Source organism: Spodoptera frugiperda, chromosome 23 (assembly GCF_023101765.2).
Source record: "Spodoptera frugiperda isolate SF20-4 chromosome 23, AGI-APGP_CSIRO_Sfru_2.0, whole genome shotgun sequence".
NCBI lineage: Eukaryota > Metazoa > Arthropoda > Insecta > Lepidoptera > Noctuidae > Spodoptera > Spodoptera frugiperda.
Window position 1 is genome coordinate 5,288,978 of NC_064234.1, and position 14,726 is coordinate 5,303,703.

General features: G+C 34.6%; 1 protein-coding gene across 1 annotated transcript; it reads left to right on the plus strand.

Moving 5' to 3' along the window:
• The first annotated feature begins 92 nt into the window (after nt 1–92).
• Nucleotides 93–14,500, plus strand: LOC118266976 (macrophage mannose receptor 1). Its single transcript, XM_035580669.2, has 5 exons — nt 93–259; nt 373–636; nt 3,709–3,903; nt 12,360–12,611; nt 12,917–14,500. Exons 1-5 carry the CDS (start codon nt 202–204, stop codon nt 13,117–13,119), a joined length of 972 nt encoding a protein of 323 aa, XP_035436562.2. The 5' UTR covers nt 93–201; the 3' UTR covers nt 13,120–14,500.
• The last annotated feature ends 226 nt before the right edge of the window (nt 14,501–14,726 follow it).

Sequence of the window (14,726 nt, forward strand, 5' to 3'; positions counted from 1 at the left end):
TAAGCTGATTAACTGTATGACTTTTCCTGTTACAAAACATACCTACGTGTAAAATAACATTTGACACGCGATAAAGATCCTTATATACATTGGTCTTTATATGTATCTTTATGTAAATTGTGCAGACTCGCGGAGAATCCGTTCGCGACCTCATACGTTCGCTTCGAGTGATACACGACGCTTGTCGCGTCAGTCCTCAAAATGTTACACAGAACTTTGTTATTTTTTATCATAGTCAACATTGTATCGGATTATTCATGTAAGTAGACATGTCATTTGAAAGTTATTTTGTTATACATTCATATATTCATATTCGCTTTTCTAACAGAAAGATAATATTATTTTCTAATACCTACATTTTTCAATTTGCAGATGGACAAAGAGACAAAAAATTCTTCCGTAAGGATTATAAGTATTTAGAGGCAGTTGAAGGTTTCTATAAGATCCACACGTTACATAAAACTTGGCCTGAAGCGAAGCGGGTGTGTGCATTAGAAGGGGCCAGTTTATTTTACCCAGAAAACGACGATGAGGCGCACGCGGTACTTTCCTTTTGGAACGCTACCCAACCATACCGTTGGGTGTACGTGGGAATATCAGATTTAATAGTAAAAGGAGTTTTTGAAACTATTGACGGTAAGCATATATTTATTATCACACTGTGTTTGTTATTATACGTTGATAATAAAACGTTATTGTATAAACAATTGACGCGACATAACCTTTTGTAGTTAGTAAATCCCCGAAGATATAACTGGCATGTACATGTACATAGTAACAGTATCATATACTTATTATATTATGTAGTTATGTGTAATCAGTAATGGTCACTTTACTGTAACAATACTGAGTTCTTTATTTATTAATTTACAGTAAGTTCTTGTTCAAAAAACAAAACAAAAATGTTACTTTTGTTATTGCGAGTGTGAATATTTAACGCGAGGAATTTATTTAAGTACCGTAAGAGCGGGTTTCTTAACTTTCTTTAAGACCAATGAAAATATAATACATATACGCTTTGTCTGGATTCTTATAGGTTATAGAATTTAGGTCAAAATTACCCCCTAGGGATAAAGAAACCTGATCTTACATTAGGTTTTTTATTATGTTCTGTACACTGGGTTCGGTTGTGTCATCGATAAAGAAGTTATCATCATTTTTATTTCATAACTAGCTTCTGCCAGCGGCTTCCGCGTCTGTATACCAAATTTCATCAAAATACGTTCAATAGAAAACTATATAACTATAAAGTGATTTACGACCAAATACCCATACAAACATACTTTCACATTTTTATTAATATTAGTGTGATTCGGTATTATATATTGCACCGGTGGGTTACTTTATTCATAAGTTGTGTTTAACTAGATCTTGATTAGAAGAGGTATTCCTCGAAGCGCAACTGTTTTGAAGCGCACCTCTCCAAGCGCACCTATTTTATTCCTCGAAGCGCACCCGTTAGTTGCGCTTCATGGAACTATTAAAAATATTAATTTTTATTTCCTCGAAGCGCACCTGTGTTTTATTTTCGACTAGAGAGGGGATGCTAACTGAAACTATCGATAATAAGATATCGATAATCTGATATACGTAGCGCTATCTATGAGCAAATAAGGTTAAACCTTTAAAAATAGTTTCTTGTCGATGTATTACATCGCAAAATGAAATGTTCCGCTTGAAACCGCCAATCAACGACGTTATTTTATACAATATTCAATTTAAAAATATTGAAACTGGACTGTATAATAAACGGAATAAAAGTCTTGGACTTCAACGTTTGTTTGGGAAATGTCCAACAGATGTTCAAGTAAGTAATAATAATTATACGTATTATACTAATACTTTCGGTTGAGGTCTTTGTTCACTCATTAGGATCATTACTAAATGAAAAAACTAAAAAAACCCCTTATAAAGAAACGCAGTCGGGTTTTTTTAGTTTTTTAAATTACATTTTTTATTTTATTTTCTTTTAGTTTTATTATTTTTATATTTTTATATATCTAGTGTCACTCTCACAGTAATACAAATCAAACGACTCCTATCAAGCTGAAATCCATCGAGTCGTTCAGGCTATAAAGTGAACAATATTCGAATTTGGCGCCAAAAATACGCTACTTTGTATTTTTTTATATTTTGATATATCCAGTGTCACTCTCACAGTAAATACGAATCTAACGAGACCTCTTAAGCCAAAATCCATCAAGCCGTTTAGGCTGCAGAGCGTGCCAAACAATTATACATACATACATACATACTCTCGAAAAACATAACCCTCCTTCTGGCGCTGTCGGGTAATAACCCTCCTTCTGGCGCTGTCGGGTAAAAAAATAACAATCTATGGTCGACGAGTACAGAGTTCTTGAATATTGTATAAAATAACTAATAAAAGTCGTTGATTGGCGGTTTCAAGCGGAACATTTCATTTTGCGATGTCATACATCGACAAGAAACTATTTTTAAAGGTTTAACCTTATTTGCTCATAGATAGCGCTACTTATATCAGATTATCGATACCTTATTATCGATAGTTTCAGTTAGCATCCCCTCTCTAGTCGAAAATAAAACATAGGTGCGCTTCGAGGAAATAAAAATTAATATTTTTAATAGTTCCTTGAAGCGCAACTAACGGGTGCGCTTCGAGGAATAAAATAGGTGCGCTTGGAGAGGTGCGCTTCGAGGAATACCTCGATTAGAATACTTACCTAATGTTTCATTTTTCGTCAGATCAACAGATCAGGTTTTAAGTTTACCTAAGATCTGTGTCTCTATAAGTTTACCTCATAAAATAATAGCAGACGTCGTGTTAGGCATTAATGACCTTATCGTCTCATGTAATCAGCATTTACTAAACAATATATATAAGTTTTTAAACTGACATGGTCACTAACAATATCATTAGAACTTGAAGCGGGATATTTACCATGTTTATCATCTATGAATTTCCGATATTATTAAATCTGTAATTAGAGACTTATTGAAAACTGAAGATAAGAATGACATTAAGATATAAAGTAAATTCTCTTTAATCACCTAACACGGTGACGACATGAGCATTAATCACCACGCTTGCTCAAGCCAGGTATAAATTATAAGCCCAGGTGTCCTCACGTTTTCCTTCACGGTATCTAAATAATTTTTAGAAAGTATACATATAAGGTATAAAAGTCACCTCGATATTTGCCATATTTGGAACCACCGCGCCAACACGACAATTAAAATATATCAATAAATACATAAAAGACTGCCTCGTTGTTCGAGTGGTCGCAGTTGCGACTGCCAGGCAAGGGGTCTCGTGTTTGATTCCCGTGTCAAGCAAAATACTAATGGACTTCAACCCCTTGTATAACAGTAGAAAATACATTGTGTCTCGCGTGGATCAACGTTTCGGCATACGATGGGTTAATCGGTTTTTCGAAAATATGGCAACAGGCCCCTAATACATAGGACTTATAAACGAAATGGTGAAAAGCACATTGTACAGTGGCTTTACGTGCCGTAACGTGATAAAAGGCGTGATGTTGCATACATACATTACTGACACTACCACTCAACAGCTCCATCCACCCAAAGGTTGCCTGGAAGTGTCGCTATAAGCGATAAGGCCGCCTTTGTGCACTTTCATCCTATACGATGTTAACTTATGCTGAATTTATGTAAAGGTGTACAATAAAGGTTATTTATTTATTTATTATACATTTTATTTTACAGGTCTACCAGTATCAGACGTGTACAACAACTGGGGTCCAGGAGAACCGAACGATGCTGGCGGTGTCGAAGACTGTGTGATACTGAGACAAGATGGCACCCTTAATGATGACCAATGCACTAAGAAGTTCCCATTTATATGCAAAAAGAGTCTACAATCTTTGGAATGGAATCAGAGGTGCAATTTCCCCAACTTAGGTATGATTTTTATAATAATATGCTTTAGGTACGCAGGTAACTCTTCCTCGTTGATAAAATAAGGAAAATGTTAGCGGGTAGCTTTTTTTTTGAGGGAGGATTGAATGACTTTTCCCGCTTTAGGTGAGGCGAGAGGAAATGTCAGACTTTTTTTTAAGGGGGGAAAATCATCCAATGATTTCTCTCGCCAGGGCAAGGCGAGAGGGAGTGTCAGACTCTTACTGACTAAAAATCACCCCGTTTATACTCCTGCTTTTCGAGCCACTACGCAGTCCGGAGCTAGCTGGCAGCATTGCCATGTTTAATGACCTCTGTCGAAAAAATTACCCTCTAGTCACGAGAACGCCTTTGGAATTATTTACCGACTTTAAAAAAGGAGAAAATTCTTAAATCTCAGGAATGTGTCTCCTAACACGGTTCAACAACAAATTCTCTCTGTTCCATTTCGAACTTTTTGCAGTTGGTACTACGTGGAATCTGTTTTTTTTTTTTGAGGAAAATCATCTATAGTCTTCTCCCGTCTTGGGCGAGGTGTCAGACTCTTACTGACTAAAAACCACCCTGTTCTGTATCTTGCTTGAAGCCGCAGCCCCGGTAACGGGTTACATTGTTTTATGCAAGCACTGCAATTTGTTTTATAACCGTAATACGTAGATAAATTAATTCGAAAGTTGTTTTTAATGGATTGGCTAGCATATACTAATGTCTCAATTAAAAGTAGATTGATTTCGTATTGAAATACACACTACCTGTAATTTAAACCAGCATATATTTTTTCTTTTATTTTTATTATATAAACCTGTAGCTTAGTTTGTTTGAACGCGCCAATCTCCTACTACCGGTCCGTTGGAAAATTTTTTTCAAGGAAGGTTATAGGCTATTATAGCCTATAAGGATAGGTTATTATAGGCTATAATACATCAGTCTAAGATAAAGAGGAGCCGATCAGAATGGGTGAAACCGCGCGGAACTAGCTAATTACATTATACAATAATATTCATATTACTTATATGCAACTGCAAACCAGACACGAGGTGAATGAACTTTTGTTTAACGTTCAGACTTCCAAAAACTCAGCGGTAGGTAATCCGCGGCTACCAGCAAGGATTACAAGTTTTGAAAGCATAAACTAAACATTATAGATACTTACTATTTATTTCATAAATGTGAATGTTTGTAAGCATATATGCAGTCAGTTTCTATCAGTGCAAAGCTGTGTATATCAATGAATAAGATAGATCGAAGCCAAACGCCACAGCAACGTAACATAGCACATCTCTGGTTTTAAAGCACCCTTAAATCTTTTTCGAAAATTTTAGAAGAAAACTGTGTGCGAAATATGATAAGCAATTTGCACTTTAGACCATCTCTTAATTAAATCGGGGAATATAAGGCGTTACGTATCTGAGGGAAAATACCTTGTTATCAGTGGTTCATTGACCTTAGACCTTTATTTACGATTGGATACTTTATGCAGTACCTATATGCTAAAAGTTATAATAATATATAAAGATTTGATAACAAACGGCAAGCGTTTATATACCGTATATTATTAACTTCTGTATGATCCACAAATTGTTTTATTATAACTTTCGTGAGACATATTAAATTAATTATTATGTTATCGGCTTACTCACGTCACGACTAGATACGATAACTCATGAATATCAGGCTCTAGGATGGCTTGAAACTAGTCGAGTTCCTCATCAAATAGTTATGTGATTAAGCCGATAACATAATAATTTATCCACAGATTGTTGTTCTGGATCTGAGGAAACGAAAACGAAACGAGAGCGAGTTCGGTTCTCTGATTGGTTGGGTCATTCGCACCGGCCAATTAGAGGGCCAAACGCGCTCCCGTTCCGTTTTCGTTCAACATAAAGCAAACTCGTACTAAAGGTTTGATGTGAATTAACACAAACTTCTTGTTTTATTCTCCTGTGTAGTTTCTTCTAAAAAGTACATCTGATTTCAATTACCATAACATGACTGATGAAAATACACAATGCGCGTCTTAAACTATGTGTTGTGTTGTATCAAATTATTAGGTATTTATAATTTACCTCTTCCTTGTACCTACCATATAGAACACTAACAAACCCGACGAACTCCGTTTCGCCACCAATGTTAAACTTTTCCTTAATTTTTGTTTTGTTATAAACCTCACGGAGCCCGAGACCTTTCCAACGAATGCAAAAAATCAATTCGTTCGTTATGGAGTTATAGCGTTAGGCAGGAAAACCAGACTTATTTTTACTTCTCTTACATTCAGCTATTTGGGCGTTTTTTTTTTTACCAAACATCGTATTTACATCTAATACATATGGTACCTACTGTAGTTATAAAACCTGTTTGGTCTGGTTTACAAAACTACGCCACGAAATTCTTAAGCAATGTATGACAAGCTGATGCCCATAGCTTCGCTCGTGATTTTCGGACCTTATGACTTCATTTTCTAAAATAAAAGTAGCTTAAGTTGCTTCTTCGTGCATCAACTACCTGCTAATAAAAGTCCCGTCGAAATCGGTCCAGCCATTGCAGATGTTAGCCGGACCAAACAGACAGACAGCCACACAAAAATAGTAATTAACAACATTTTGTCATATGTATCGTATGTATATTCATATGCATGTAGTAAAAAGCAGTTATATCAATAATACAAACAGACACTCTAATTTTATTTATTAGTCTAGATTTGAGTTATGTCGTGGAATGTTGGGTTTTTTGGTTTCGAGAAACCTTTTATAAAGTGGGAAAATACAATCATTAATGATCAGATTTCCTTTAGGTATAGATTTCACAGAAGAATCTTCGAGAAACGTTAAACTATTTTAGTTATAAATCATATATCAATAATGCAATGCCATCAGACCCCCACAGGTGGGGCCCAGTAGGGCTGATGCTTGATTCGGAGCTACGAACTACGTAGCGTTTTTTTTTTGCTGTGGCAACACTGGGGTAAACAGCTGATTTGTTACTGTCCGTATTATTTTTTCTTTAATTTATGTTTTTTTAGTGTATTAATCTCTGAAACAATCTCAACACTGAGGAAATACATAATATATAGTGTATACTAAGAAGATTTCGTATTTTTAAAGTGATTTTGTGAAATTGATGAAGTTGGAAAATTTACGGTTACCGGCGTAAGGAATTTGTTAAACTGTCATCTCAATATCAGGTAAAATGTTGTATAATTTGAACGAAATAGGCTATTTTGCATTATAATAATCGTATTTACAACAATATCACTAAATAAAATTCAAGTATAAGGCCTGATAAGTTAAAAATATTAGTAAACATAACCTCTTTGCGGTTGTTGACACAACTCCTTTGTTTGAAACTACTTAACTTTTCTAGCAGTTTTCTTAACTAAATCAACATCAATTTTTCATATTATTAACATAACTTCCATCTTACTGTCTCCTTCTCTAACTTTCAATATGATTCTAACTCGCAAAGCCCATGCTCGCCAAGAGGAGTCAAAACTCAACCTGGCTTTGAGCGAACTAAAGGCTTCAAAAGAGTTGTGTGATCAACTGCTGAAGGAAAGAGATGACAATGAGAAGGAATTTTTAGACGTTTTAAATAATAATAAGAAACTGAAATGTGAAATGGCTCAGTTACATACTCAACACACTGAAGCCATTGAGGCTCGGGATAGGCTCCAATTTGTTGTGGACGGATTCAGTCAGTGTAGCATTGAGTACGAACAAACATTACATAGTAAAGCTCTTCTAGAACATCAGCTACATGAGGCCAATAATCAAATTAGCCACCTTGAAATGATTAACCACAACATCACGGCCAGTCTGAATAACAGTCTCTTCAGCGAATTGGTGTCAGCCCGTGCTTCTCAATCACAACAAATAGACTTGAATCCATTGACTATAGATTTAACAGGTGAAAGTGATTCATGTCATTCTAAAAAAATCCTTGTTTTAGTAATAATAAACTAAAAAAATATATTAAGATCAATAAATTTATAACAAAAACCAACAGATTGATCAAAAGACAAAAGTTTTTTATAAAAAATGTTAAACTAAATAAAGAGCGTTTCCGCTTCTAAACCAACTAAATATTTACTCTTCAAGATTAAATAAAAATAACAGGAAGTATGAAACTGACACCAACAACCTACAGTTAGAACTAGACCATTTAACTGCAAAGTTGCACACCATGACCAACAAATATAGTGCATCTGAAAAACAAATGAGAGAATACATGTTGGCGATGGATGAGTTAGTGCGGTCACAATCACAGGAGAACCAATGTGAGAAATGTGATTCCAGCAATGTACTGCCTGCTTGTACTTTGCCACCATGTGATACCACCTTGTCTCATGGTGCCAGTTTATTACTTCCTAGCCAATGTAATAATAACTCTAGCTGTAATAACAATAATGTTGTGATCTTCAGTGATGAGATTGGTAAAAACTTAGGTTCCTTATTGACAAGTAAATACCCTGGACAATCAATAATAAATCACTGTATGCCCGGCTGTACTTTTGGTAATATTTTGGAGAGAATTATTAATTATAATTTTAATCATGATGCTACCCTCATAATTATTTGTGCAAATAGAGGTAGTTTGAATAAAAATAATTTTCTTAAATATCATAGTTCACTTGTAGCACTTAAACTAAAGCAAATAATTTTGTTTACATTACCTTACAGCAATAGCTTGCCACAGGAAGAAAATAACCATAGATATAAATTAAATGTTGCAATGTGTAATTGCATAAATTATAATTTATGCAATTACACAAATGTACATATTATTGACACCAACAATTATGTTGGTAAACATGTATATTTGACGAAAGATAGGTACTATCTTTCCAGGTATTATTTAAGACAGATAGCTGTGTCGCTATCATATTTTATTAATATAACAGCCAAAAACTTGGCTAAACAGGTTGCTCCTATTGAGCAACATTCAAATATTGACATAGCTCAAAATAATTCTATTAGTATTGACATTCCCCATAATTTAAATTAAAAAATAAGACAAGAGAGTCCACCTCTTGCAAATATAACAGTAATGTTATCAATCTGGTTCACCAAAATATACAAGGTTTTTTGAGTAAGGAATTAGAAATAGAACTATTTTTAAATTGTAATAGTATTGATATTATGTGCATTACTGAGCATTGGTTGAAATCTCATCAACTAATGTTCAACTTTGGTAATCATCAGATTGGTAGCTCGTTCAGCAGGGAGAACGCTATACATGGTGGTTCACTAATTTTACTAAACAACAAACTTAAATTTAAAGAACGCAAGGATATAGTTAGTTACTCTGTTGAACGTACTGTTGAAATAGCCTGTGTGGAATTAGAGCGGTTTATTGTTTTAAGTGTGTATAGACCACCTACTGGTTTGTATGACTGTTTTGAAACAGTATTAGATGAAGTACTAAATAAACTCAGTAGTTCAAATAAATTCATCATTACTTGTGGCGATTTTAATGTAAATTTGTTAGAAAATTCTAGTTTAAGTACAAAAATTGTAAGTTTATTTGCCTCATTTAACCTCACGAACCTGTTTCTGGAGCCCACTAGGATAACTCCTACTAGTGCCACTTGCCTAGATAATATTTATACTGACATTGTACCAACTAATAAACAAATAATATCATTGCTTGATTCAGATCATTGTGGACAATTAATTTCAATAACAAATAAAGTAAATAAAGTGTCGAAACCACATATTATTGTTAACCCAAAGACTGAAAGACGCATTGAAACTTTCAAATCTAAACTCACTGACAAAATACCTTTATTATTAAGGAATAAAAATTCTAATAACTTGTGTGATGAATTTTTTAACATTTACCATACCGAGTTTAAGTCCACCTTCACACCTAAAACCATACCAGCTCATGGCAATGCGTCTTTCAATCAATGGGCAACTACTGGCATCTATAAGAGTAGGAAACGCCTATATGAACTTTATAACGAGAGAACATATATTAATACAACTGAATTTAGTGAATATGTAAAGAAATATTCTAAATTATTTAAAAAAGTTTGCTCAATTGCAAAATCGTTATACTTGAGCTCTAAAATAAAAAACAGTGACAATGTAATTAAAGCGACCTGGAGTATTATTAACAGTGAAACAGGGAGGTCTAAAGAGAAGAGTAGTGAATTTAGTCTTATAATTGATAATAATGTAATTAAATCGGATGCAGAAGTCGCAGCTGCATTTGAAAACTTCTTTTCGGACGTTCCTGTATCCACTACTAAGTCTTTGAACTCATCTCCCACAGTTGCAGAATCTTTACTAAAAGAAAATGTTGCAGCTTGCAATTTAGGCTTCTCTTTCGAACACATAGATTATACAGATATTGTCAAAACGTTCCATACCTTGAACAAGAAAAAGACTGCAGATCTGTGGGGTAATTCTGTGTACATTACCGGCTCTGTAATAGATATTGTAGCACCCGTATTAGCTCTAATCTTTAATAACTGTGTCGATCGTGGTGTGTTTCCTGATCTCATGAAGAATAGTAAAATAACTCCGTTATTTAAATCGGGTAGTACTTCTGACCCCACTAACTTTAGACCTATTTCAGTACTACCTACATTCAGTAAAATTTTTGAAAAAATTATTCTATATCAGTTGCAAAGATTCTTTAATAGAAATAAATTATTACATGGAAACCAGTTTGGTTTTACAAGGGGTCGTTCAACAACTGATGCCGGTGTTGAACTTCTTAATAACATTTATGATGCATGGGAGGACTCGGCCGACGCATTGGGTATTTTTTGTGACTTATCCAAGGCGTTCGATTGTGTCTCTCATGAAACACTGATCAGGAAGCTATCCCATTATGGAATACGGGGCAGCTCTCTGGATCTTCTTATTTCATACTTGAGTGATAGGATTCAGAGAGTCGACATTAACGGAAAAGTTTCCTCCGGGTCTATTGTTAGGATGGGTGTTCCGCAGGGGTCAATTCTCGGCCCGTTTCTCTTTCTTATTTATATTAATGATTTACCTTACCTTGTGAAGGATAACCATGGGATAGTACTGTTTGCTGATGATACATCTTTATTGTTTAAACTCAAACGTGGACAATTAGTCAGTGATCATGTAAATAGTGCTCTCTCAAAAATAGTACGCTGGTTTAGTGCCAATAATTTATTACTTAATGAATCAAAAACTAAATGCATTAAATTCACAACACCAAATGTTAGACATGTGAAAACCAGCGTGCTAATCAAGGGCGAGGAGTTGGACCCTGTAGATTCAACTGTCTTTTTAGGTATAACTCTGGACGCTAAGCTACAGTGGGCTCCACACGTAGATAAGTTGTCGAAAAGACTCAGCTCTGCAGCATATGCCGTTAAAAAAATTAGAAATTTGACCGATGTAAATACAGCGCGATTAGTATACTTTAGTTATTTTCATAGTATCATGTCATATGGTATCCTCCTGTGGGGAAATGCTGCTGACATTCAGTCTGTCTTTGTGCTGCAGAAAAGAGCCATTCGATCAATTTATAATCTTAGTCCGAGGCACTCTCTTAGGGAATTATTTAAAGAAATTAATATATTGACTGTTCCTTCTCAATACATTTATGAAAATGTAGTGTATGCTCACAAAAACATTAATTTATTCAAAAAGTATTGTGATATACATAATATAAACACTAGAAATAAAAACAAATATATTGTTCCCACTACTAGACTTAAGAAAATAAGTGGTTCGTTCAGATGTCAATGCATACGCTTTTACAATAAAATTCCCAGCGATATTCAAAGTTTGAGCCTGAATAAATTTAAAAATGTTATTAAAGAAAAACTGTATAGTAAAGCTTTTTATAAAATTAAAGACTACTTAGATGATAGTCAGGCTTGGGAGTGAGCCGCTATAATGTCCACACAGGTCATGTTGACATGTTTGTAACACAAGTTACATTTTTATACAATTTGACATGATATACATTAATATCATTCGATATTTTTTTGTTTTCACATATTATTTTTAAAATTGTTAGTTTGAGGACCGTGCGAGAGTTTGCCTAGTCATTTCACTTTTAGTTAATTATATTCTGACAGTGTGAGCATTTGTGTGGCCTACCCAAATGTTCTTTTGGTAGGTATTGTTCGTCGGATCATTCAGCAACAGCCGTCAGCTGAGCTCATTGTAAACTGACACATGCGTGCTGCCATCTGAACAGGTCCGCTCAAACTGCTGTGGTTCTTTCCTCAAAAGACCACTACAGAATAAACTTGCACGGTTCTCCGACATCTTTAATTGATTTTGTCTGGACTTTAAAAGAGACTATGACCTCTGAGTTTGTTTCGGCATTTCTTCTCAGAGTAGTCGGATAGGAAATGCCGGCCTCATCTAGCTATTTGAAATATTGACGTGTAAAAGTGTTATTTTATAATCTATTTACAGAAATAAATATCATTTATCATTTATCATTTATCATTTAACTTCCAGATTACGTGTACAATGAGCAGTTTGGCAGATGTTACAAGTTCCACCTAACCCCAATGAACTGGACCGATGCTTATGCTGTATGTAATGCTGAGCAGTCATACCTAGCTGTTATCAACACGCAAGAAGAAGCTGATTATCTCGTGGCCCTAACAGAATCCAAACCCAAAGACAGGGTACCAGGGAACTTCATGAGAGGTGCCGTTCACTTGGGCTTCCATAACAGGGCTAATGAGGGTTGGCAGGCTGTTAGAGGTATGTTTTAATTTAGTTTTATTTTCATTAGTACACCATTTATGTTGTAAGTCCCATGTAATAGGGGGTGAGCCAAACGCTATGTAGCGGTCACATTTCCAGGCTCCGTGCTAATATTGAGAAATTTTCGACATACTGAAAAAAGTTCAACAATACTTTGCCCACATTTTGCCGCATCGAGGCAGCCAGATGTCAGTCAGCTGCCAATAGAAAAGGGTTGAAGGCAAATCCTCCGCTAACGTCGGTCACCGGTGACCACAACGGCGTTCAATGTGTTAATAATGACAATATCTCTTCAATTACAGGTACAGCATTAGATGACACTGGGTACACGTGCTGGGGCACAAATCAGCCTGATGGAGGCGACCTGGAGCAATGTGGGTCCATGTTTTACAATGGACTGCTGAACGACATTAGTTGTGATACGAAAGCCTTCTTCATCTGTGAACATGAGGTGGATTCTCTAAGTTCCTCATTGGATGATCGTTTTGGAGACGCCGTGGTTTAACTGGTCTGTAGACAGATTTATGACACACAATAGAAAACACATTGTGTCTCGCGTAGATCTATCTGTGTTCCGATATACAATCCTAACTAGATTTCAATCTTTACTCGTTTTGACTGGATCTATGCGTTTATTATTATTATTCAGTACTCTAGTTTAAGATTTCAGTCACAAGTCAAGTCAGGTTTTTCATTTGCTGTTTGTTAAATTGTTATAATATCAATATTACATTTATTTTATGTTTTAAATAAAATACTTGATTGACTCGGCCATCGCATGAAAACACAAGTATACCGTACCTATTATTGTTGACATTAATTTATCGTATAGTCTATTTGTTGTTTAGTCTATTTCATGATTACAGATCACGATGGTCTATTGCTTGATTAAGTGTGATAGCCAAGTCGGATCTATTTTATTTAAAACATAAAATGAATGTAATATTGATATGATAACAATTTACGTAATAACTTAAGACAGAAGGTCCCTTAAGTAGGGACTAAATAAAATAACCGACTTGGTATTACATGGATCTCAAAACTGTTTACGGACAAACTGAGGTGCGAGACTTAGGCTTTTTTACAGGATATGTTTTTGATGGTTTATATTTACTTGAATACCTACGAAAAGTCTATGTACCTACACTCTACAGACTGCTAATTTATCTAAACAACTGATGTTAATTTAAAATCATCAAATATGGATGGATCCTCACTTTTGACAGAAACTCTACAGAACTAATGTCAAAAATCGACCTGTCGTGTAAAGATTTTGATCTAACCTAACCTAACTCAATTTTATGACTGTTTCTTGTTTATTTTAGTGATATTTTAATAGATTTACATTAATACAACGTGTAACAAAATAACCATATACATCAAGAAGCGCTGAAGAATACAGGTTGAATAGAATCCCTACACGAAATTTCAGTTTAAAAAAAATAAAAAAAATAGAAGCGGTGCACTTGATATGTATACCCCCTTTAAGTTACAGGTTGTATATATGGGCTAGTTGCCACTGCCAAACCATTATTTACTAGTTTATCGTCTATTGTAAGCTACAGTTATAAGATTAACAGGGCTTTAAGTAGTAACAGCGCCATCTAGTAAGGACTAAGGACATTAATGAAAATACTCATTGAATAATTATATACAATTTTATGAAGTGGAGAGTTATAATACTTTTTTGAATATGATTGTAGTACTTAAGTAAAAGGAAACCATATTACCTGTCGTAGATATTTTATAACAAAATTTTAATTGTGTCTTTCATAGTTGGTAGAGTAAAACTAATTTATACTTGTTAAAACGTATATTTGGTACGAGTATTATAAAAAATGTATAATATAATTTTGAAAAAATATCACTATGACATTATAATTATATATTATTGGTTTTTGTTGTCGTGGACGGAATCACCTTACATTCTATTGACATTTAAATATTTAAACCATACACCATGTTCGGATTAAATATAGCCCGCTGGGGGGTAACTTTGACCCAAATTCTATAACCAATAGGAATCCAGAACAAAGCGCATATCAGTTTTTATTGGTCTAAAAGTTTGGGTTAAAGTTACCCGTAGGGTCAAAGACTTATTATTCTGTGGTC